The sequence below is a fragment of the Schistocerca serialis genome, chromosome 1, assembly GCF_023864345.2.
Source record: "Schistocerca serialis cubense isolate TAMUIC-IGC-003099 chromosome 1, iqSchSeri2.2, whole genome shotgun sequence".
Taxonomy (NCBI): domain Eukaryota; kingdom Metazoa; phylum Arthropoda; class Insecta; order Orthoptera; family Acrididae; genus Schistocerca; species Schistocerca serialis.
In genome coordinates, this window is record NC_064638.1 from 1,031,060,631 (window position 1) to 1,031,088,193 (window position 27,563).

The 27,563-nt window shown below is 41.1% G+C and overlaps 1 protein-coding gene across 1 annotated transcript in view; it reads left to right on the forward strand.

Annotated features, from left to right (window-relative positions):
- Nucleotides 1-383: 383 nt before the first annotated feature.
- LOC126455080 (mucin-2-like) overlaps nt 384-27,563 on the forward strand; it is a 115,668-nt gene continuing 88,488 nt past the window's right edge. Inside the window, exon 1 of the mRNA XM_050091148.1 lies at nt 384-483. Coding sequence (XP_049947105.1) covers nt 426-483 — 58 coding nt within the window. The 5' untranslated portion in view covers nt 384-425. The remainder of the gene's footprint in view (nt 484-27,563) is intronic.

Below are 27,563 nucleotides of genomic sequence, written 5' to 3' on the forward strand. Positions count from 1 at the left end.
CGTAGTGAGCCTTGGCCAGTTGACTGGTAATCCATTCACAGTGTCACGGCAAGAAAAGAGGTCTCACGACTTCAGTGCTACTTCTGTGTACGAACGGGAACATTGTTTGGAGAAGCCAGAATTTCATTGTTTTGCTTTGCTCATCTTTAAGCTACATTTTATGTAGATCGTTTGTGCCTTAATGACTTGCTGATCGAAGCCAAATAAATTGGTGAAAGAGAGAGCTGTCACGAGATGGCGTACGGTTCGTCGCCCTGTGTGCCGTTAGGGAAGCCAGGAAAAGCCGCGGCGGCAGCAGAAGCGGGGGCGGCGGCGCTGGCCATCCGGCAGCGGCGCGTCCTTGGCGCTGTCCGTCGTATATAAAACGTAGCAGGCGGCGGCGGCGCGGAGTCCCGCTGCAACGCCTCACCTCGCCACGCCTCGCCATGGCAACGCCTGCGCTACCTGCTACTGCCGCCGCCGCCGCAGCCTACGTGCTTGCAGGTGAGATACCGCCTGCGTGCAGCCTGTGGCGATTCTGGCGTGTGACGCTGCAGCTGTAGTTACATTACTGCTAGCGTTTTCCAGCCGTCAGCTACCATTCAGTTGTGGTATTTGCCATATATTTTCACAGTGATACCAGCTGAGAGATCAGTTCTTCACTCGGAGACTTAACCTTCGACTTTGAGATAGACACTCTCCAGCCCTAGTGAACAGCAACGTGGTCGCCAATTAGCAACTCGTCGCAGGCATTTAATACGTGTGTCCGTGCTCTACGTGACGAAGCGCGCTTTCTCGCTGCGTAGCTCTTGCGTAATGCTGAGCACTCGATAGTGGATGCTGCTCCGTGCCAGTGTGTCAAGTGGTTTACAAATCGTGTGAGCTGTCGGTGGAGAAAGGACAACTGCCGCAAACGACTCGCAGTGCTGTAACACTGCAACTGGCCGCCGTCATTCCAGACTGCAGCGTTTAATTACAAGTTTTAGGCCTAATCGTGTTGTCTGTGTTTGAAAGTAAAGGCGGCAGCTTCGGTTTAATGTGCTGCTGTAGTCTTCTTCAGGAAAACTTTTTATTTGCCAATATTCGAATGAAGGGTATACCGATTGCTAGTTTCGCCCTGTTAAATGGCCATCTTCAGATCATATGACAGAAAGCAGTGTCTACAGCGACTACTGAAGCAAGAAACTTTGTGATAATCATGTTTACAGTTCCAAACTCAAAATACGTGTATATTGTAAATACGTAATGCTGTTAACACAATTGCCGGCCTTTGTGGCCGAGTGGTTGTAGGTTGTAGGCGCTGCAGTCTGGAACTGCGCGACCGCAACGGTCGCAGGTTCGAATCCTGCCTCGGGCATGGATGTGTGTGATGTCCTTAGGTTAGTTAGGTTTAAGTAGTTCTACGTTCTAGGGGACTGATGACCGCAAATGTTAAGTCCCATAGTGCTCAGAGCCATTTGAACCATTTGGGAAACACAATTTTGAGTTTGTAATTGTAAACATGATTGTGACAATGCGTCCTGCTTCAGTAGTCTATGTAGACACTGCTTTATATAACACGGTCTGAAGATGGTCATGTAAGTGACAAATATTGTAAGTGGAGTGCCATTCCTTGCGACCTTGGCAAAGAAAAAGTTTTCCTAAAGACGACTATATTTAAAGATCGTCTCCTACAACACTCACGATGTCAGATTAGCAGAATCGATTTAACGTCTCCAGCACCGAGCGTTGGAACAACAGTTCAGCTGGACGTGGGAAGGAAGCATCCATCCCGGCATTTGTCTGAATTAGGTTAGAGGAGCTACAGACATACCAACATCAGCATGGCTAGACGTGAACTTGAACCTCACTCAGCCTAATACAACAATGGCAAAATAAACATACAAAAGGGAAGTGCTTTGGATAATATCCGCTACTTTACGTAGATAGAAACAGGAAACTTGTAGTAAAGTTGTTTGTGTAACAAATCAACTCTAAGGGAAAAAAGACAGGTAAGTTGGCAAAGTTCTTACGTAAGAGCCCTTATTTGTGAGTCAAGAAGCAACATTATGTGAGGAATCCAGTAATTTACTACAACCCCATGCTGATCGCTCCCGTAGGGATCGCGAAGATGAGTTTAGACATTACAGTGCGCACAGATGCACTCAAACAACCAATCTCCCCACGCTCCACACGTGAATGGAATGGGAACAAGTCCTATCAAGTGGCACAATGGGGAGTACCCCCTCTGCCATGTACTTCAAACTGTTTTGCGGAATATTGTTGTAGATTTAGATGTAGAATTTCATAAGAACGTCTATCCTTTTCTTGTCGACGCTATTTTTTTTTTTAGAAAAAGAAAATCGCTGATTACAGACACACTAATGCAACATAATTATTATAACAGAATACGCTAGAAATTACTTATAATAGATGCTTAGAAGATGACTACTCCTCGTCACCATCAGACGTATCAAAAGTTCACAGTAATTGATCAGTGTGGCTCCCCTACAAGAATGAGGATGTGAAACTAAACACTGCATCTGACTGAACTACTGTGCGACCAGATACGTCGAAGGAAGAAACCAAAGTTTATAAACACGGCAGTGGTTCATGAAACGTGACTACAGTATGGACTACACACAAAGTTGTCATAACAATGATGGATTAGAAGGCTTTTCATATTTTTGGAGTACGGCTAAAGGCGTGGGATTGTCCCTACCTGCAGTTTATATGCGTGATCTGTGCCAAGGACTGGGCATGCGTAATTCATTAGTGTAAAGTATCCCTGACGCCAAAGATGCTTTCGAACACGCTTTCACATTTGAGTACTGTGACTGCTGGCTACGCGGGAGACGCTAAGAGGCGAACGAGATTTTCCATGTCTATGCCGCACGGGCACGATATACCGTACGTTTAGGTAAGCAATTTTCTGTGAATGAGGGGTAGTGTACAAATTGTAACGATTTAGAGGTTCAAATGGTTCAAATGGCTCTGAGCACTATGGGACTCAGCTGCTGAGGTCATTAGTCCCCTAGAACGTAGAACTAGTTAAACCTAACTAACCTAAGGACATCACAAACATCCATGCCCGAGGCAGGATTCGAACCTGCGACCGTAGCGGTCTTGCGGTTCCAGACTGCAGCGTCTTTAACCGCACGGCCACTTCGGCCGGCCGATTTAGAGGAAGAAGAATATTTAGATACGCATTACGAAGTGAAAGGAATGTTAAAGGACCATCCAAGCAGAAGTAAGAAGCTTGAGAAAGAAAGCGAAGAAAATACTGGTAGCATCACACCAGTCGAAAGAATGTTGGACGAAAAACCGTAGACAAATTTAGCACTGAACACTCGACCAATACAAACTATTTATGAGAAACGTATGTATAAATACACTTATAACCGAGTAATTTCGCTTCCCATTACGTTATCTACGCATATGTAAGAACTAGTGACAATATCCGATACGTTCATAGCACCCGTCGAAAGAATGTTGGACGAAAAACCGTAGACAAATTTAGCACTGAACACTCGACCAATACAAACTATTTATGAGAAACGTATGTATAAATACACTTATAACCGAGTAATTTCGCTTCCCATTACGTTATCTACGCATATGTAAGAACTAGTGACAATATCCGATACGTTCATAGCACCCGCCGAGGAGACTGTGTGTCTTGTAAATAAATTCCGTATCTCAGTTACTTCAGGAAGAATTACAATGCTTTATAATAACATCGCCAGTTCTGTTGCATCAGAAGTGCGGCGAAAAAGTAGCGGAGTCAGCTGCCTCAAATCCACGAGGCATTTAGCGTTTACTTGTCTCATGCCGCCACTGATCTCAACTCTCCCGTATTTTCTTTTCGTGTGTGTCGTCGCTTTGCAGTCAGAACTGCCAGAGAAATCGGCATCCTTTAATAGGAAAACTTTGGCCACCGTTGAATGTGAACCCTCAGAAATTTCAAAGATTCATTGATGGTTTGTTGCATTTACAAAAAAATTATTTCCCAATTTAGTGCTTTATCCTCCTTCGTAACTGAGTGGTCAGCACAGATGGCTGTCATGCGGATGATCCGAGTTCGATTCCCGGTATTGCCTAGTATTTTCCCTTGTTGGGGGGGACTGTTACAGAGTGCATTCGGCTCGTGATGTTAACTGAGGAGCTATTTCACGGAACAGTAGCGGCTTGACGGTCTGGGAAGTCTGCAAAACGACGTGTAGAGCTATGTGGTGACCACATGCCCCTCCACACAGCAGCTACATGATGCCGTAAGGCGCAGGAAGGCACGACTGGCAATAGACTTCACTAAAGCCGTCACGACCTGGCGAGCTGCTCGTTATTTATTGCTCTGCGTAATGGAAAATACATTCTAATTGTTGGTGTCATTCAAGTTTGTTACATTAGTGTGCAAATGCGCTACCTCCGTACGACATATCCTGTTCATGTAATTTACTGACCACACGTTCTGTTCTGGTGTTACAGTACATAAATTTTATTCTCTCTCACGTTAATTTAAATTTCTTTCTTTTAAGATTCATCAAACGTACATCGACTTAGTGGTCCAGAGGGTCTGGAACCACGCGACCGCTACGGTCGCAGGTTCGAATCCTGCCTCGGGCATGGATGTGTGCGGTGTCCTTAGGTTAGTTAGGTTTAAGTAGTTCTAAGTTCTAGGGGACTGATGACCTCAGAAGTTACGTCCCATAGCGCTCAGAGCCATTTGAACCGTTTTGGTCCAGAGGACAAGTACAATGAAATACATAAATGAGAATTTGTATAGCTTCAATTACGGCCGAGAATGGATTATGTCCTCAGATACGGCAGTGGTAGACCGAATATCTAGTATGGGACAGCCTTTAGTCGGCGACAGAAGCTTGTCGTTCGGCCGTGGTAACTAATGGACATTGTAAACAAGCTTTAAACACGAAGTATCTCTTATTTCCCGCAACTATTAATGTATCCTATATTGTCGAGGTACCTATTTCTTCCTGTAACTGCGATGTCTAATCCTTTCTGTCATTTGCCCTAGTGACATACCTGTCAAACATAGCATTTACAAAAAATGGAAAGAATATATCTACTAGATCCCATAGCAGCACTGAAATGAAATTACTGGTTTACTTAGAGCAAGAAAATGACATAAAAGAATACAGTTCCCTCAATTTGCATTCGTAAGTAAATGGATCTGAGTTTCCGAGGCTATGACCACGTTGTACGAAAAAATTACTCGTACTTGGTGTTGTTTCCTCCCACCAAAACAAGGAAAAATATCGTGTAGGCACATGCTACACGACGATGTTATTATTGCACTTGGCCCCCAGTGGCCGCTATCGGAAACACCCGCTGACTTTACGGTAAACAGTTACAGTGGTGGCTAAGAAAACCCTTCGCATTGTGAATGATTGTGCATATACTACCAAGTGGCTCAGCGTATTCTCGCGAAACATCACGATAAAAACTCCCAATACGCCGACCGAAGCGCCCACACTTCCAAATGCAGTAATATCGCCGTCCACTAATATACTAAAATGCTTTGCTTCTTCATTATTATTGTTTTCTGTTTTCAGTTCATACGAGCTGTGCACCTTGTCATTAACGCGTTTAAAATGTTGAAAAGTCTTCTTCCATCCACACAGGCGTGGACTTGTGTAATCATGATCTTTAAAACTATTCCGAGCGATGCCTCACCGTTTCGCGGGTTTTCACGTCACACTCATAAGCTGTCTCTGCTTTTGGAATAAACGTTGTACATTTATTCACACGCCTGCTCCCATAGAGGTCAAACGGTCTGAGGTCATGTTAGTGCGCAGATCATCCAACTGCTTCTTTCCCTCTTATGACACTGGGCTGTGCATGTCACTGTGACTAAAATATGGAGTCCCAGTACGCATGCCGGCCGGTGTGGCCGTGCGGTTCTAGGCGCTTCAGTTTGGAACCGCGTGACCGCTACGGTCGCAGGTTCGAATCCGGCCTCGGCCATGGATGTGTGTCATGTCCTTAGGTTAGTTAGGTTTATGTAGTTCTAAGTTCTAGGGGACTGATGACACAGATGTTAAGTCCCATAGTGCTCAGAGCCATTTTTTGAACCCAGTATGCATAAAACATACTATTCTTAGTTCAAGGGACACATGCTAAACGGCGTCTGTAAAAGTTAACTAGGTGATCAATTGTCATCAGCAACATCACATCAGTAACATCACGCTCCCCCCAAGGTTTCAAAAAAATTTCTACTATTTTTAGCTGTCGGAAAGGCGGTGTATTACAGCAGAGTACATGTGGGAAGTTAATTACAAAAGAAAGGCTATGATAAAACATCCCTTCGACGACAGGCTGGGGAAGAACACAAGTTAGTGTCGCACAATAACAGGGAAACAAAAGGTTCGCGGTCTTTTCAAAGACACCGTTCCAGATTTGTCTTTAAATTATTTAGGAAAACCACAGAAGAGCTAAAGCTGCTCTCCCGTACTCGGCCCTATTCTGTAAAATGCAAGTCCAGTGTTATAGACAATACGCCACCTCACAGATTAACTAATTAAAATACTGAATGATAGAACAAGCGATAAATAACAGTATTGTTTACATGATAGAAGAATTTCGTTGTCTGTTTGCGTGACGCAATACCGTGTTCTGTATAAAGGACGTCGACGGAGGAATGTACAGTTATTTGGAAGATTATTTCTACCTTCGAATCTACGTCTAATTCAGTAGATAAACATAGTAGTCTATGTTGCAGTCGTTGTTGTTGTTGTGGTCTTTCAGTCCAGAGACTGGTTTGATGCAGCTCTCCATGCTACTCTATCCTGTGCAAGCTTCTTCATCTCCCAGTAACTACTGCAGCCTACTTCCTTCTGAATCTGCTTAGTGTATTCATCTCTTGGTCTCCCTCTACGATTTTTACCCTCCACGCTGCCCTCCAATACTAAATTGGTGATCCCTTGATTCTCAGAACATGTCCTACCAACCGATCCCTTCTTCTAGTCACGTTGTGCCACAAGCTCCTCCCCAATTCAATTCAATACCTCCTCATTAGTTATGTGATCTACCCATCTAATCTTCAGCATTCTTCTGTAGCACCACATTTTGAAAGCTTCTATTCTCTTCTTGCCTAAACTATTTATCGTCCACGTTTCACTTCCATACATGGCTACACTCCATACAAATACTTTCAGAAACGACTTCCTGACATTTAAATCTATACTCGATGTTAACAAATTTTTCTTCTTGAGAAACACTTTCCTTGCCATTGCCATTCTACATTTTATATCCTCTCTACTTCAACCATCATCAGTTATTTTGCTACCCAAATAGCAAAACTCCTTTACTACTTTAAGTGTCTCATTTCCTAATCTAATTCCCTCAGCATCACCCGACTTAATTCGACTACATTCCATTATCCTCGTTTTGCTTTTGTTGATGTTCATCTTATACCCTCCCTTCAAGACACTGTCCATTCCGTTCAACTGCTCTTCCAAGTCTTTTGCTGTCTCTGATAGAATTACAATGTCATCGGCGAACCTCAAAGTTTTTACTTCTTCTCCATGTATTTTAATACCTACTCCGGATTTTTCTTTCGTTTCCTTTACTGCTTGCTCAATATACAGATTGAATAGTATCGGGGATAGGCTACAACCCTGTCTCACTCCCTTCCCAACCACTGCTTCCCTTTCATACCCCTCGACTCTTAAAACTGCCATCTGCTTTCTGTACAAATTGTAAATAGCCTTTCGCTCCCTGTATTTTACCCCTGCCACCTTCAGAATTTGAAGTCGTTTCTGAAAGTATTTGTGTGGAGTGTAGCCATGTATGGAAGTGAAACGTGGACGATAAATAGTTTAGACAAGAAGAGAATTGGCCTCTCAACAGATACGCCTCCGTTGCGGTTGCACCTACGGTACGGCTATCTGTATCGTTGAGGCACGCAAGCCTCCCCACCAACGGCAAGGTCCATGGTTCATGGGGGAAGTAAGTTCCAAAAATTTCGGCACCGAGATCTGTTGTTGTCTACACTCCAAAAACTGGTTTGATGCAGCTCTCCACGCTACTTCATCTTGTGCAAACGTCGTATCTGAATAACGGTTGCACCCTACGTCCTTCTGAATCTGCTTGCTGTATTCATCTCTTTGTCTCCCTGTATGTTTTTTACCCCCAGCATTTTTCTCCAATACTGAATTGGTGATCCCTTGATGTCTCATAATGTGTCCTATAAACCGATCCCTCCCTTGTAGTAGAGTTATGCCACACTTTTCTTTTCTTGCCAATTTTTATAAGTGCTTCCTCATTGGTTACATGATGTACCCATCCAATGTTCAGCATTCTTCTTTAGCGCCTCATTTCAAAAGCTTCGAGTTTCTTCTTGTCTGAAATGTGCATCATTCACATTTCACTTTCATACCAGGCTACACTCCAGACAAATCAAGGCTACACTCCAGACAAATACCTTCAGAAAGACTTCCTAACACTGAAATCAATGCCAACAAATGCCTCTTCTTCAGAAACGCCATTATTACCATTGCCAGTCTACATTTTAAATTCTCTTTACCTTTGACATCATCAGCTATTTTAGTTTCCAAATAGAAAAACTCATGTACTACTTTTGATGTCTCGTTTCCTAATCTTATTCTGTCAGTATCGTCTTCATTGCATACACTTGCTTTGCTTTTGTTGATGTTCATCTTTTATCCTTCTTTCAGGACGCTCTCCATTCCGTTCAACTACTCTTCCAAGTCATTTGCGATCTCTGACAGAATTACAATGTCAATGTCAACTTCAGAGTTTTTATTTCTTCTCCCTAGCTTTTAATTCGCTCTCCAATTTTTTTCTTTTGTTTCCTTTCCTGCTTGCTCAATGTACAGTTTGAATAACATCGGTGATAGGCTACAGCTATGATTCAAATGGCTCTGAGCACTTTGGGACTTAACTTCTGAGGTCATCAGTCCCCTAGAACTTAGGACTACTTAAACCTAACGAACCTAAGGACATCACACACATCCATGCCCGAGGCAGGATTCGAACCTGCGACCGTAGCTGCCGCGCGGCTACAGACTGTAGCGCCTAAAACCGCTCGGCCACTTCGGCCGGCTACAACTATGTCTCACTCGCTTCTCAATCAGTGCTTCCTTTTCATTTCCTTCGTCTCTCATAACTACCGTCTGCTTTCTGTACGAGGTTTATATAACCTTTTTCTCCCTGTAGTTTACCCCTGGTATCTTCAGTATTTCAAAGAGAGTATTCCAGTCGACACTGCGTAAAGCCTCCTCCAAATCTACAAAAGCTATAAAAGTAAGTTTGCGTTTACTTAACCTGTCTTCTAAGATAAGTCGTAGGGTCAGCATCTACGACACTCAGTTGAGAAAGTAAACCATCGCCTCAGTGCGCAGATGTGATAACGAACATCAACCAGATCTGTTTGCTATCTAAGCAGTGTCCGGCAGTAGTAGCCCATGAGCGATCTGGTAATTTTTTACACAATAAAACTGTCCGAACCATATAAAAGTTTTTTATTTGCTAATGGTGACTGGTTTCGACCACTGGTCTTCATCAGACCACTTACTCTAGGACGACAGTAACATGAATGTACTTAGAGGACTGTACACTGGAATCACAAAAATAAATATAGCACATCAGCAAACCCGTAAAAGAAAGATAGCTAAGGCTGCTGAACCTCGCGAGGAGCAGGCGCCACTATAAGAGGCATACACCCACTGCTGCATGACATGCAGTTTACATCGTTTAAATAGCGGAAGCTCCACCCACCGGATCCAGCCTTAAATCACTGTCAGCCACTGGGTGTAAAAAAAGTTAAATAAATGCTACCTCAAGATCACGGGGTCCCGGGTTCGATAAAACTTACAATTGAATAAGAATAAAGAAAATAAGCTATTAACTTGTAAGGATACGCATGTTGTCGTCTGTAGAGCCCTGTGTGTAACAACCATGAGGCAAAGATAATTAGCAGGGAAGTCACCAGTATCCGTGGTAATGTTCTGAAAATCGATATATTACGACTGATGCATCAATATTGACCTACACTCTTTGGCGCGCCAGCAACCAAGGTACCACCATCAAGTTGGATATGTTACTACTACCGGTCAGAAAAAGAAATGGTTATCATTCGTTGGAAATTATTCTAGTCACAATTGTCTTCAAAATTAACGTGGCCTTTAACTACTAAAATGTGTTGCGATGAAAGAATACTAAGATATAAAACGTTTGTGCCCGTATATAGGGAGAAGTGCATAAGATATGTCTGGTATAGATGGCGAGAAAATATCCATAACCATGGTGATTAGATTAGATTAGATTAGATTAGATTAGATTAATACTAGTTCCATGGATCATGAATACGATATTTCGTAATGATGTGGAACGAGTCAAATTTTCCAATATATGACATAATTAGGTTAATTTAACAACATACTTAAGTTGATATAACAACTTTATTTTTTTGTGTTTTTTATTTTTATTTATTTTTTTATTTTTTTAAATATTTTTTTCTTAATTTATATCTAAAAATTCCTCTATGGAGTAGAAGGAGTTGTCACTCAGAAATTCTTTTAATTTCTTCTTAAATACTTGTTGGTCATCTGTCAGACTTTTGATACTATTTGGTAAGTGACCAAAGACTTTAGTGCCAGTATAATTCACCCCTTTCTGTGCCAAAGTTAGATTTAATCTTGAATAGTGAAGATCGTCCTTTCTCCTAGTATTGTAGTTATGCACACTGCTATTACTTTTGAATTGGGTTTGGTTGTTAATAACAAATTTCATAAGACAGTATATATACTGAGAAGCTACTGTGAATATCCCTAGATCCTTAAATAAATGTCTGCAGGATGATCTTGGGTGGACTCCAGCTATTATTCTGATTACACACTTCTGTGCAATAAATACTTTATTCCTCAGTGATGAATTACCCCAAAATATGATGCCATATGAAAGCAATGAGTGAAAATAGGCGTAGTAAGCTAATTTACTAAGATGTTTATCACCAAAATTTGCAATGACCCTTATTGCATAAGTAGCTGAACTCAAACGTTTCAGCAGATCATCAATGTGTTTCTTCCAATTTAATCTCTCATCAATGGACATACCTAAAAATTTGGAATATTCTACCTTAGCTATATGCTTCTGATTAAGGTCTATATTTATTAATGGCGTCATACCATTCACTGTACGGAACTGTATGTACTGTGTCTTATCAAAATTCAGTGAGAGTCCGTTTACAAGGAACCACTTAGTAATTTTCTGAAAGACAGTATTGACAATTTCATCAGTTAATTCTTGTTTCTCAGGTGTGATTACTATACTTGTATCATCAGCAAAGAGAACTAACTTTGCCTCTTCATGAATATAGAATGGCAAGTCATTAATATATATTAAGAACAACAAAGGACCCAAGACTGACCCTTGTGGAACCCCATTCTTGATAGTTCCCCAGTTTCAGGAATGTGCTGATCTTTGCATTTTACGAGAACTACTTATTTCAACTTTCTGCACTCTTCCAGTTAGGTACGAATTAAACCATTTGTGCACTGTCCCACTCATGCCACAATACTTGAGCTTGTCTAGCAGAATTTCATGATTTACACAATCAAAAGCCTTTGAGAGATCACAAAAAATCCCAATGGGAGGTGTTCGGTTATTCAGATCATTCAAAATTTGACTGGTGAAAGCATATATGGCATTTTCTGTTGAAAAACCTTTCTGGAAACCAAACTGACATTTTGTTAGTACTTCATTTTTGCAGATATGTGAAGCTACTCTTGAATACATTACTTTCTCAAAAATTTTGGATAAAGCTGTTAGAAGGGAGATTGGACGGTAATTGTTGACATCAGATCTATCCCCCTTTTTATGCAGAGGTATAACAATAGCATATTTCAGTCTATCAGGAAAATGCCCTGTTCCAGAGAGCTATTACACAGGTGGCTGAGAATCTTACTTATCTGTTGAGAACAAGCTTTTAGTATTTTGCTGGAAATGCCATCAATTCCATGTGAGTTTTTGCTTTTAAGCAAGTTTATTATTTTCCTAATTTCAGAGGAGAAGTGGGTGAGATTTCAATTGTATCAAATTGCATAGGTATGGCCTCTTCCATTAACAGCCTAGCATCTTCTAATGAACACCTGGATCCTACTATATCCACAACATTTAGAAAATGATTATTAAAAATATTTTCAACTTCTGACTTTTTGTTTGTAAAGTTTTCATCCAATTTGATGGTAATACTGTCTTCCTCTGCTCTTGGTTGACCTGTTTCTCTTTTAATAATATTCCAAATTGTTTTAATTTTATTATCAGAGTTGCTGATTTCAGACATGATACACATACTCCTGGATTTTTTGATAACTTTCCTTAATATAACACAGTAGTTTTTATAATTTTTGATAGTTTCTGGGTCACTACTCTTTCTTGCTGTCAGATACATTTCCCTTTTCCGGTTACAAGATATTTTTGTACCCTTAGTAAGCCATGGTTTGTTACAAGGTTTCTTACGAGTGTATTTAACTATTTTCTTGGGGAAGCAGTTTTCAAATGCATTTACAAAAATGTCATGAAATAAATTATATTTTTAATTGGCATCAGGTTCACGGTACACCTCATCCCAGTCTAACTGCTGTAGGCTTTCCCTGAAATTTGCAATTGTTAAATCGTTGACTGAACGTACTACTTTGGAGGACTGTTTAGTATTGCTGAATGGAGCTATGTCATATATTGTAACTAGCTGTGCACCATGATCAGAAAGACCATTCTCAACAGGCTGAGCATTTATCTGGTTAAACTTATCTTGGTCTATAAAGAAGTTATCTATCAGTGAGCTGCTATCCTTTACCACCCAAGTAGGAAAATCAATAACGGGTGTCAAATTGAAAGAACCGAGTAATACTTCAAGGTCATTTTTCCTATTACCCTCTTTCAGAGAATCTACATTGAAGTCCCCAAAAATAATAATTTGCTTCCCCCTGTCTGACAGATAGCACAACAAGGAGTCCAAATTTTTCAGAAATAGATGAAAATTTCCTGATGGGGACCTATATACAGTTACAATTATAGATGTGCCTTTATTTAATTTAAGCTCACAGGCACATGCTTCTATATGTTTCTCTACACAAAACTTTTTTGTTTCTATACTTTTTGCACAATGATAACTTTTGACATATATGGCAACTCCTCCTTTCTCCATATTTTCTCTCATTACATGTGCAGAGAGCTTATAACCACTTACATTTACCTTATCCATATCAGTAACAATGTGATGCTCAGACAGGCATAGTATATCTATTTCATTCTCAGCTTCTAAATCTTCTAAACAAACCAGAAGCTCATCTACTTTATTCTTTAAACTCCCAATATTTTGATGAAATATACTTACATTATTTTTAATTATACTTTTATGAGAACCTTTCCTTATTCTAACATTTGCAGAGTTTCTCATTGTGCTTAGGCCTAGTTCCTATACCAGTGGTCACATGGTGTTCAGAGAGGCAGATTATGTCAACTGGGTTGGGTGACTTTAATTCCATTGATGATCGTATGAAGATCGATGTGTTTCTATTCTTAAAATTGTATGCTACATGAGGTCCGAGGCATTGCAGTTTACAGTTGTGTTTAAAACACTAGAAACATTAAAAAAACCTCAATGGAACAATACAAAAATAGATTGAAATAAATCTTTGACAACAACATTAAATGCCACAAGGGCGCTGAAACGTACGTGAGATAACGATGATTAGGGAAATGAGTCACCAGTACTCTGGTAACAACAAAGTACTAGAACAGTAGTCGAAACCGGTCACCAGTAAATAAATAAACATATTTATGCGGTTGAGACCGTTTTATTATATAAAAAATTTTAACATAACCGCTGACTATCCAGTATAAACAAGCCGAAATGTTTCAAAAAAATCTTAGACCCGGTAATTGAGATCAGGCATTGCCTGCATAGCAGCACGGGAAATTGTCATAGTTTCTGTGTCTCAGTAAACATTATAAAATGATTCTGATCAAGAAACAGCAGGTTGGAATTAAATTTCTTTGATGATACGGCTGTGTTGGTTCGTTTTCTTTGTTTCCAAATAATAACTGGCCGCAGCAAGCCGCAGACATTTAGCCACAGAGCAACGTGCGGAAGGTGAGAGAACAGACTAGGAGGAAGGGGAGAATCAAATTTTCTCGTCCACGTAAGTCCAAAAATTGTTTGGCATAAAATATCGGCAGGTAGCTAGCTATCAGGAACGGCAGTGCATGACACACGGATCGCTGGCAATGGCCGCTACTGGCAGGCTGACTGCTCACGTCCCCGCGCGGGCCGCGCCCACGGTCAAGGTCGACGGACAAACCCACTCCCAGCAGCGCAGAGATCCGCGCTTCGTCGTACTTCCAGCTCACTACGGTGCGTCGAGGTAAAACCTAGCTTCATTACTACTGAGGTACTATTACGTAAATCAAACATTTGAATCTTCTAATGACGATGTCATAAACTTATATGGGGAAAACGACGATAATATGAACGTTGAAGACGTTTATTTCATTAACCTCGTTGCATGAATCCAGGTAAGCTACGAATGGCGAGGGGCATAGACACCGTAGCATATGGAGGTTTGGGTCGGACTTGGAAGCGTGTACGGATAGCCGAATGGTTAAGGTGACCATTGGCAAATATCTTCGAGTCCCAGTCCGGCACAAATTTTCGTGTTCATCAATAGGTATGATTTCCATACCTAATACAGCTGCTGTCAAAAATATTGGCAACTGCTAAAAAACGCCGGCCGGAGTGGCCGAGCGGTTCTAGGCGCTACAGTTTGCAGCCGCGCGACCGCTACGGTCGCAGGTTCGAATCCTGCCTCGTGCATGGATGTTTGTGATGTCCATAGGTTAGTTAGGTTTAAGTAGTTCTAAGTTCTAGGGGACTGATGAACTCAGAAGTTAAGTCCCACAGTGCTCAGAGCCATTTGAACCATTTTTTTTTGTTGTTGCTAAAAAGCTTCGTAATTTGAATCTTCGTCTACTAAGAACATTGTCAGTGGTCCATGGGTGAAATGTTTCATCGGAAGAAATAAATTTTTGGAAGCCCTGGCGCCTCTAGCGTTTTACTCATTAGAATTTTTCACTTCTAATGGGTACAGAACACCTAGGTTGAGATCCTTCTTTCGGAAAACACGATTATTTATACGGTGTCTCTATAATTAAAGTCCCAATTTAGAAACGCTGAGGAGAAAGATCCTTGCTCATAATGACGACAAATTTGAATAGAATATTGTGGCGCAGGGTAAAACGTCGTGGAACAAAAAAACGTAGCAATAGACAGTGTTGTAAGCGTTTAATGTAAATTATGTCGGCTACAAATGACAGATGAATTATAATACCGCGGCTGCGATTTGATCTGCGTATTACACCATCCGTACTGTTCAGTGCATATGACTGCACAAGCTCGGCAGTCAACGGTTGTGACACCGTTAGTTAGGTAAGCAAATCCACAACGGCAAGTTCGTACATATCGGATGGAAAAAATCGGTGTTTACTTTCCTGAGGCCAAAAACCGCATATAAAGTACAATGACATCGGTTTTTAATTGACCTGGAGCCAAAAACCACATAAAAAGCGAAATGACATCGGTGACTAGTTGTCGCGAGAGTGGCACGAGACATGGTCAATATGGTGTCCACTGTTTTCTGCCTCAAGCTGATATCGAGAAACAGCGTGTTCCACAACAGATCTGAGCGTCGTACTGGTCACTCTCAGAATGCGTTGCGCAATGCGTGCCTTTAATTTACCTACGTTCGTAACTGCAGCGCGGAACATAACATCTTTCAGATGACTTCAGATACACAATCTGGATGGCCAGGTTGTAGGGAAATGACGACTGATAGTTCTAGCCTTTCCGAATTGTCTCTGCAAAAGTCGCTTCGCTGGCTGCGCAATGTGCGGAGGAGCGCCACCTACTCACACAATCCGCGCTGTTGAAGGATTGGAGTGTTGTTGGTGCGCAAAAGACTCTCGTAGCGTTTACCAGTGACAGAATAGGAAACAGGACCTGCAGGACTCATCTCCTCGAAAAAATACGGCACTACTATAAACGTTGCTGTCAACCAGCACCACACGGTCACCTCTACACAATCAAGTGGTACCAACTGATGTGCATGCAGATTTTCCGTTGCCCGTATTCTGCAATTGTGCGTATTGACATGTTCTTCGAGACGGAAATGGACTTCGTCTACCCACACAAAGCTCCATAGTCATTCATTATCCACTTCCATGCGAGCAACGAATTCCAGAGCTGGCAGGATAGCAGCAAGAAGCTCCCGTAAATGGGTGATTTTGTATGGATAGCAATGCGGGATGTTTCGTATGATTTTATGCATCGTGCATGCGGGCATGTTCAACGTTCGGGCGGTTCCCCGTGAACTACATGTTTGCACACCACCACTCGATCCCTCCTGCAATGCTGTGGCCACATCTCCGACAGAAGTCTGACCAACTGCTTTCCTCCCTCTGGCACATTACACTTCAAAAGAACTTGTCTTTTCGAAATTTGTAATCATTTTCTTCAGACCTTTAGCAGACATCGGATCAATGCCTTTTTTCGTACCCTTGAGTGTCTCGAACTTCTGCACAGCTACTGACACGAAGTTATCTTTCTAGTAAAAGAGCTTTACCACCACCGTGCGATCCTTCATGGAAACAGTCATGCTGGGCGTCGGACGCAAACTTTAGGAACGGCTATGTGCTAAGCGTCTTTTGGTGTGCATATTCTGACACTATTGGTTCCTCCTGTGTGAAGAATGGTTCAAACGGCTCTGAGCACTATGGGACTTAACATCCTTGGTCATCAGTCCCCTAGAACTTCGAACTTCTTAAACCTAACTAACCTAAGGACATCACACACATCCATGCCCGAGACAGGATTGGAACCTGCGACCGTAGCCGTCATGCGGTTCCAGACTGAAGCGCCTAGAACCGCACGGCCCCTGTGTGAAGAAGACGCTGTTCAAATATGACGTCGTTCTGAGCACTGGTTCTCTTACTACAGTGATATGAAACTGGAACGTTAATTATGGACACCCTGTACTTTTGTTTATATCGAGTATATATTTCGACGGAATTGAGTCAATCTCACTGCTTCGCCGCTATTATGGTGTGATGATTCACATGTAGCCGACGTTGCCTTAGCGACATTCCCTCACAATCACTGAGATCTTTAGGAAAGCCAGTCGTGACAAAAGAATTCCACCTTGATAGTAGATGTAAAATGAAGGCGACATACATCCTGACCTGAAGAATAATGTAATAATACCAATTTCCGGTGTCAATATTATCGAACTAACGGTTTAATAAGTCAGTGTTCAGAAATACTGACACGAATTATTTACAGTGCTATGGAAAAACTCTAGAAAAGGACCACGAGGAAGATAATTTTGAGAATTTGAGAAATGTAAGAACACACGAGGCAATAATGACTCTGCAACGTATCTCAGAAGATTAGTCAAGGCAAACATACGTTTGTACTATGTGAACAATTAGACTGCAGGGCTGTCCTACGTGGCTCGGCGCCATGGTGCCTATGAAATTTTCATGAGCAACTTTCTATTTCCACGATTTCTAATATGAAATCAAATTTCAGTACAAGCAGTTTTTTTGTACACTCAAGTCTGTATTCATTATTTTCCTAAAAAAAAAATATTAAGACCCCAATTCTGGGGAATTGCAAAGAGTCACTTTAATCCTCATAAAGTTTTGCTGCAAGCGATGAGTTCGTCTTTTATATATTGTTGTTTGTACCAATAGCTTCTTCCTGTGCAGTGCTTTTGGCGCTATCCAGTATAGCTCGAGAGCTTGTGAATCTACGTTCATTTCCGTGTCGTGTGTGTGATCGATTATTCTTAATACAATGTCCCTAAAAGCCAAAGAACATATAGTCCTAACAGTGATCGGAAGGAGCAATATTGTTTTCTTGAAACCAGTATTGTTTTTTCGTATTCACAGGAAAACCTGTGTTCTTAATGTGTGACATTCTGTGTGTGTGTGTGTGTGTGTGTGTGTGTGTGTTGCCAAATTATACAGTTTCGAACCCTTACAGGTTCATTTTCAAGCCTGGTCCACTGAGGCTGTAGCCACAGTGCCTGATCTTAATAATAGACGCTGAGTGGCAACACATGCTCTAAAAATGTTTGCAGGGTGAATGCCAAAATCCACACTTGCCTGCAAACAAGTCAAAATACAGTTGGTAACAGGAATGTGTGAATTGTGGCATTCACCCTGAAAACATTTATAGGGCATATGTTGTCACTCAGCGTTTATTTTTAAGATAAGGCACTGTGGCTGCAGCTTCACTGGTCCAGGCAAGAAAATGAGCCTGTAAGGGTTCGAAATTAGTTGCCTAATAAATACTGCAACTGTTGGCAGAACCATTAATAAACATTTTATGGAATAATGATTATGTTATATTCCAAAATAAAAAACGACCAACAGTCTGGAACTGCGCGACCGCTGCGGTCACAGGTTCGAATCCTGCCTCGGGCATGGATGTGTGTGATGTCCTTAGGTTAGTTAGGTTTAAGTAGTTCTAACTTCTAGGGGACTGATGACCTCAATGTTGAGTCCCATGGTGCTAAGAGCCATTTGAACCATTTTGAACCAACAGTCTTGTTACCACCCTTCTGTTCTGTTACAAGGGGTAGGATGAGAGTTGTTTCATGCTACCTGACATGATTGGGAAATAATGGTGACGTTGCAGAAAAACTAGCACGACATATATGTGTGCGTGGATCTCTCACTAATCTTCGATCTGCATCTTCTGGAGCTTTTTCTCTTTTTTTTTAACAGCACGGGCTTGGTTTTTTCATCCGCGTCTTGTAATTAGGCTCATAGTGCAGAGGGCTAATGACTTTTGTAATATTTTCACGATGAAGATTTGTTAAACGCTAAGCAAAAAACAAGCATGTGAACGGTAAGCAAAAAGAAGCATCTGGTGCCTCAAGCTTCATTACTGCGTTATTTGAGCAAAGACTGCCCCAATGCTGGAAGCAGCGGAGTCGCAGCCTTGCTGGGAAATACCGGACGCCGTCCAGGAAACACATACCGTATGCAGATCGGCGATAAGTGGTCAGCTGGCCGCGGCCGTGAATAATTAATTAGCTGCGTGTCTTTGAGCCACTCCACCGGCAGGCGGCAATGAGACGCGAATGTAGAAAGGCGAGTTTCATACAGAATGTCCGACCACCCAAGTGGTGGCGATAATCCAACCAAGGTTCGGCCACGAAGCACTCCGCTTTCTCTGGAGAAGTTTCATTTTCCTCTGGATGATTACACGGGTATCAGCGGCTCGCTCGAAAGGATACAACTATGCACTTCACTGACTGGCTTCAACGAACTCTGCGCTGTCATTCTTTTTTTCAGTGTCTTCTAGGGAGGTCCACAGTCGGTGTTAGCATTACTGACCACACTGGAGATATCTAGGGTGACATACCTCATTTGGTAATTAATCACTGCACATTTTAATTTTCAGGAGATTCTGCCCCTCAGCTCTCATATATTTGAAAAACGTCGTATTACCGTTATCAGGTAAAATACGTTATTTTCACAACCGGTTTCAGTCGTCTGACCATCATCAGTTCCCTGTATACCAAATAAAATAATATATTAGCAACATTAAAGGCCTAAGCCATCACTAATCTGTTAACTGATGTAACTGTTAACGACTAGCTGCATCATGTTATATTATGTACTCACATAAAAGTATTTACAGTAGCATATTAGGGGAAATATAAAATCGCTATCGTCTGGTGATAAATCTTGTGCAGAGTTGCCTGTTACCATATCGTAATATAAATTACGTCGTCAGTGTATGAAAACGGTGCTCGGTAGTGTACTCATTCATTTTGAAATTATAATCGGCGTTATCACGTTGAAAAGATTTATGCCACACAGAGGCGACTGGACAGCTGATAAAAATGTGTACTGGTGGAGGCAAAGAAGTCTCAATACATCGATAGTGACTAGAATCTTGCAATTACTAAGCTGTCTGTCGTCTGCTACGATAATTGCTTGCCACAGTCATAACAGGTGTACTGCAGATTGCATGTAATAGCAATTTGCGCGTGTTGCACTGACAGCTGTAGTGACAGAAAACAAAATGCAAAGAAGTAATAGGCCCTACTGTGTAATGTATAATGCTTCCATCGTACAGTAACTTTTATGGTACGGATCGTACAGATACATACAATGTATTCCTATCCGATTTGTCTAAATATATGTAGTACAACATATGTAATACGCTCAGTTTTATGGACAAACAGTTGTATCAGCACCTCAAGTAACACATTTTCATTGGACATTTTCTAGCTTATGAAATTGCTACTCTAAGTGTCGGGACATGGACGTAGAAACTACGATTCTAGCAAGCTTTTATAATTGTAGGGTGCATTTTATTCCTGTATTCACTGAATATGTTTCCTTTTAATATATGCTGATATTTATACAGAATTTTTATGTTACTGTTAGCGAAAATAAAATGGAACTAAAAGAAGTGTGCCAAGCGCTTGAATAAAATTACTCGTACGTTGAATTTTTAGAGCCAATTGTTTCATGCACGGAGATAGATTGACTATTAGGATTTCTGCGTATATTCAGTATCTGTGGATAGAAAATCTCGTCGCACTATTGTTTTATGTAGTATATACCTGGTTTCTGGAATTTCTCATTGTAAAACAGTTTTCATTAAGGTTCGTTATAAAATCTCACAGAGGTACATTTTATTCGTTATGAGAATGAAAGTTTCCAGCTCTATTGTGTTGATTACGACTACACGTGGCATCTAGCTCAATATTCAGTTCGTTTGGTTTACGTTTCTGTTTGTTCCTAGTTAATTGTTTCGAGAATAACATACCGAAGTACAGTTGTATGGTTGCGGAGGAGTTACTGCGTTTCCACAACACAAGTTAAGTATTCCGACATTATTGGTCGGTATATCACGTTGGAATTTACCCGCCTAATCGGAGTCTGTTTTATACACCCTCCTTATAGTACCTTACCTTAAGAAAATGTGATTCTTCTTCATACTGTGTTTCTGGTGTTCACATCAATTTGGAGACCATTACCGCTGAGCATAATCGGGTATTAGCTATTCTGCACCTATCTCTCGCTCCGCAGTCATCGAAATGAGCCCCTTACTAACGTTTATAATGAAAAGGAATTTTCTTTGGACACATTTATTGTTAAGATGACGAAAGAGCAAAGATATGTCATTAAACCACGAACTAATGAGTTAATGAGATATTTGGTCCTGCTTATTTCTAACAAACTTTTTTCGTAGGACGATGATGGAATGCTCAGTGCATCCAAAGTGCTACTAACAACACCATCTCAGATTCTCAGAAACGAAAGCTAACTCTCCATATTGAGGGCAGACACTTGTTACAAAGCATGCCTCCTCTGCACTACTACTGTGCGTAAAGTAGTGCAGACACTTGCTTCACCAATACCCTACACCCACTTAAACTCAACCAAGTTTAACTGTGTGCACTACACTTCCCGTTTGAAAATCACTTGATTGCTGGATCACTTAAGTCTTAATTGACAGCAGTTGGAAGCCTTCAAGGTGTCAGTGTTTTGTGTTTGACCACTACCACTATTAATAACTATACGTTGGTGCAGAAGTTCGTTCTGTTTCTGTTTTGCTTGTTGATATTTCGTTTGCTATGGGTTTATTTGTCGCTTGTCATTTTTTATTTGTAGTTCACTATCGCTGTTTCAGTTTACATGTTGTCATTTGGCATTTAGAGATAGTGAGTCGAGCTGTGGACTCTAGAAACTGGAGTGCCAAATGAAATAATCGGAACATTTACGACATATCCTTCTGTTTGAGTTCAATATAGAGGTGAAAGCAGTGGAGGCAGCCACAAACATTTACACAGTGTGTGGGGATAATGGACAGAGTACAGGAAAAAATGGTTTTCTCGTTCGTTTCGACGTTAGTGGTTCTCAACGTTCAGGAACACCTTTGGGGATCGATGAAGATCGTTTAAATGCATTAATCCATAATAGTCCACGTCAGAGTACTCGTCAAATGGCAAATATGAAGAAATATGATCATTTCATGCGACATTTGCACGCACTGGGGAGGGTTCAAAAATTGGTAGGTATCGCATTCACTAAGCGAAAAATCACAAAAATTGCTGGGTGGCTATATGTGTATCCCTACTTGCTCGTAATCAATTGGCTAGTAAACAGCACTGACCATTCGTATCCCGTATCGTTACTGGTGAAGAGAAATGGTGTCTTTAGTATAAGGAAAAAAAGGAAGGGTTGAGCCCAAACAAAAGAGCGACTCCCAGTACAAAGACCTAGGGGTATCCACAGAAGGTAACCGTATGCGTCTGGTGGAATAGCGACGGTGTGGTGTACTACTAATTGCTTCACCAAGGTGTAATCATCACTGCCGACATATGTTGTCAACAACTGAGACATCTCGCAGACGCATTCCAAAACCAACAACCTGGAGGACTGCATGACATGATGCTATTCCACGATAACACTCGCCCACAATCTGGCAGACCGACAAAGAAGAGATGTTGGGTTGGCAAGTCATTCTGCATCCAACTTTTTCATCCGATCTTGCGCCCTCAGATTTCTTCCTTTTTCGCTCTCTATCGAACGATCTTGAAGAAACTTTCTTTCCGGATGAAAATGCGCTCGGACCATGACTCGACGAGTTCTTCGCCTCAAAACCATTTGATTTCTACAGTCACGAAATCTGCTCCAGCGTTGACTGATTGTTGCAAAATAGTGAAGGAGAATATATTACTGATAACTTTAGTCTGTGTTATGCGTATCTGTTGTGTTTATTAAACTTATTGAGAAACCCTTCGAAATTGTGCACTAACCTGATAATAATACAACATTGTAGTTGCCGTTACATAATTATTGTTATGTTGTGCTGTTAACTAGCTTGTTTATCTGTTGCGAACTAAATAATGAAGAAATTTCTGGTCCATCGTAGGAATTGCCTGCAATTTGGAGAAGCAGTTTTCGTGAGATACTAAGCATACTCGTAAATGAGGCACATGTCTCAAATTTGTATCATAGACGCATGGTACAAAGAATAAATTATGTGTGTAGCGGGTGGACTATGTCAGGAAGCCGTTATTCGTACATTCATTTCACAAGCTGTAATCTTCACAACACTGCGCACGCATTAATGTTAGTACCTGAAAAAATGTAATTATTGGTAACTTACGCGGCCAGTAATAGTCTTATGAAATTGTGATAACAGTAATGACCTCTTTAAAATGATTAGTTTTGTTACGGAAACGTAACTGAACGCTTTCGTTTTAACCCCTCAGATGATTTTATTTTCCACTCAGGGGGTAATTAACCCCAGTTGGGAACCAATGGCCGTCCGTTGTGGCCGAGCGGTTCTAGGCGCTTCAGTCCGGAACCGCGCTGCTGCTACTGTCGCAGGTTTGAATCCTGCCTCGGGTATGGATGTGTGTGATGTCCTTAGGCTAGTTAGGTTTAAGTAGTTCTAAGTATAGGGGACTGATGACCTCAGATGTTAAGTCCCATAGTGTTCAGAGCCATTTTGGGAACAAATGGTGTAAGTGCATTGAGTAAGTGTTGGCGATGAGCGAGTGTAGGATTTGTGTTTGTTTCCTGAAGGAGAAATGGAGTGATCGGAAATGGGTGACAAAACATAACTCACTTCTGAGTAATACCACCATAGGTACCTCCGAGTCTGCCTCTCCGGAAAACACGTGGATCACCGTCAACAATACCGCATGCCGTTACTCCTTAAGACACTTAGGAGAAGTTTGGAATTTAATCTAGGTTGTCAGCAAGTAGTCTGGTGATTAGCTTTCCCGGCCATTTCAGCTGAAAATTTATTTTAACTACAGGATTCATTCTGGTTTCCTTGGGATAAGCATTGCCACACTAGCATGCACTAGTAACCACAATACAAAAATAGATGCGGTATGCAGCTGTATAACATTGCAGAAATTGAACACTAGAGCTGAGATCTTGTACAAGTATTTACTTTCCGACTCGCATCGCTATCCCTACCACCCTTTCTTCAGCCTTCCGAGAAACGGGGACTTGAAACACTACAGGAATTTTGCAGTTACGTTTATGGCTATTTTTATACCTATGTTTTTTTCCTGAGTTTCTTCTGGCGTATACAACGTTAAAATAACTTCCGGGAATTCAGGCCGGTAACACTTTTAGCGACCGTCGATATTTCGGCGGGAGAACACCCCGCCATTTTCAAGGCAGTTTGTCTTGGCTGAATTCCCGGAAGTTATTTGAAAATACCTTAAGGTTTTCCGTACCACTTCGCAGGCAGTCATTGGCTCGTGTGAAGTGGTTCCTGATCAACGCTTCCTCATGCGTGTCCGTTCCTGCAACAGGCAGATACTATTGCGATATGTGCCTGCACTGTGAACAAATATTTACTCTCTGTTAAGAGAAACTGCCGATTGGTCGTTGTTATGCTTCAGAAGTCCTTCAAGAACGATACCTACAGGATGCACAATCGCGTGTGCCGACGATCTACCGCGGCCGACCGTTGTGTCCGAGCGGTTCTAGGTGCTTCAGTCCGGAACCGCGCTGCTGCTACTGTCGCAGGTTCGAATCCTGCCTCGGGCATGGATGTGTGTGATATCTTTAGGGTAGTTGGGATTAAGTAGTTTTAAGTCTAGGGGACTGATGACCTCAGATGTTAAGTCCCATAGTGCTTAGAGCCGTATGAACCATTTGATCTACCGCGATACACCTATAGGTGAATCAGTATGACTGACGAATAACTTGGAAACGCTCGTCAAGCTCTTTATGAAGCCCTTAGAATGATCACTTACCACGCAGCTCTGATCAATTTTATGATACAGAACAGTAAAAAATCTACAGAGTTTTTACTTCAAGTAATTTCAGGAGAAAGAAAAACATCATCCTATTTATAGCAGCTGTGTAAGTGCCTTCTTTAAAATGAGAAGGAAGAAAAGTAAGATACGCTAGAGTTTAACGTCCATTGACGTCGGGGTCATTAGAGACGGAGCACAAGCTCGGAATAGAGAAGGAAACCACTCGTGCCCTTCCAAAGGCATTACACCTGCATTTGCCTTAAGTGATTTAGGGAAATGATGGAAAACCTAAATCTCGATGGCCAGACGGATTTCTAACCGGCATTCTCCAACTCCAACTCACTCGGTTTTTAAAGTAGAGTGTACCTTGTTTCCGCTACACGACACAAGAATCATCAACTAGTACAAATACTCTGATTCATACGATGAAAGAATCGATTAGGAAACGTGAAATGATTTTGACATTACTTTCCCCGTGTAAAAGAACTGGGTGTAAAGTACTCATCTTCAGAGAAAAACGGTTGACTGGTTTCTTTACATCCTTATTTTGAAAATGTCGTGAGTGATTGACGTCAGCAGATACGTGCATGCGCGGAAGAGGTGACTTTGCGTCTCCGTGTATGTGCACGTATATTTGTGTATGGGATGGCATGGTTTTCATGACGGTATTACCTCAGCTCTCACTGCCTGACAATTGGATAGCTACTGGCAAAGAAGTTAAGAATATTGGTGTCCCACACTGATTATTTGGAATTAGTGAAGCTGTTCACAACCTGCAGGTTGATTTCAACACCAAACAGTTTGACAAGGCATTTTCCTATTGAAATACCGAGCGAGAATGCGCTGTGATCAGCACATTGGACTCGCATTCGGAAGGATGACGGTTCAAACCTGCGCCCGGCCATCATGATTTGAGTTTTCCGAGATTTCTATAAATAGCTTCAGGTAAATTGCGGGTTAGTTCCAGTGAAAAGACACTGCCGAATTCCTTCCTCATCCGATGGGACCGATGACTTCTCTGCTTTGTTCTCTCCCTCGAAACAGTCAACCAATCTATTCAAGTGGTATGTCTTTGCCTTCCACCAACCTTCGAACTGACTTTCGCAGCGACTTACCTACAGCTTAACGTGCCTCTTAACCAGAGCGCAATTTATAATTTTTCCCGTAAACAAATCTTTACCGGAGATGAAAGAAGCTACAAGTGACACAAAATTACTCGTACCGAGGGAGAAATGAAGCTGGGATATTCTTCTTTGCAATCTGATGTTTATCCTCTTGAGATCATTTCACTAACACGTAACTGTTGTTTCCTCTGGAATGTCTGCTGTTAGTTCCTTGCTCTCTAAAATCAACTGTGATTTTTTGTTACGTCACATCCGTCTCTGTGCCTTATTGTAAGAATTTAAATTGTAGCCATATGCTTTTCGCTTTTTTAACACTTTTTGTTAGCTCACCTTATCTGTTTGTGTATTCGGTTCAAATTTTATAACTGATTTTAAACTATCGTCCCGATGAGTTAGAGACTTGAAGCTTTCAACATAGCTCAGAAATAGATAACAACGAAATATTATCTCGCTTTGTGTGGTCTCTGGCAGAGGGTACTTTGTGTACCACTGCTATTTCCCCCTTTCCTTGTTCCAGCCTCGAATGAATCGCACTCAGAACGAACCCTGGTAAATCTCCGTGTGAGCTCTACGCTCTCTAATTTTTATCTTAACGGTCGTTTCGCAAGGTAGATGTAGGAGGAAGCAAAATATTGAAGAGAAACTGAAATGAACGTGAGATTTACCACATGTGTCTGTTGCAATCTCATAAAGAAGTATGAAATCGACTGCAAAATTTACCACACGGGAGATTAAACAGCAGAAAGTAATTATTTAAATAAGAAACTTTTTAATATACTCGTTCTTATAAGTACTAAAAATTATAAAATAATATCTCCAAGTCCTATACTGATTTCTTACCCAGTCCTAAAAATTTGTGTTTGAGAATTTCCAACAGCTACGCCAATACTTGTAAAATTTAAAACGAAAAATGTGAGGTGCATGCAGTAAACAGCAATAACGGGTGTAGGGGGTAGCTGCCGCTGCGAGAAGTCACGTAGCAGTTCATATCATTTGCAGTGCAATAAAATTGCTAGCACGTCAGGTGAATTATTAACGCATCAGTTACCCGTTGAGAGCGTCCCACGCTTTTCGTTTTAAATTTTAAAAGTATTGTCACAGCTATTAAAAATTCGCAAGTACAATTGTCCAGGGCTATTCGTAAGGCATTAGGAATCTGCAAGGGGTAGGAGAAATTATCTTGTGGTTTTTAGTCCATTTTAAAGATGTTACATTAAAAAGATTTTATTTAAATAATTTTTAACCCTAAAACTATCTCAGTGGCCTGTAACAGATTAGTATAATTTAATAATTACACCAGATATTTGAAAATATGATTTTGAAGTGTTTCTTACACAACGCTAACATTTTTAAGTTCAATATTTAGTCACGGAGACTGATATCCGAAGAGAATCACAACTTAGTTTCGTGTTTGCAGGATTGATTATTGTACCCGCTAATCGTTATTTCTGTGGTTACATTTAAGTTACATACACTTTAAAAGTGAAATAGTCTTTCTATGCAGAAAATTATATGCTTCTGTTTACAAAACAGCTTTCACTACTTTATAAAACCTATCATATTCATTCTAACATCATTTCACCTGTTTATTACAACATTTTGGTTCTAAAGTGACATTAAACTTGAA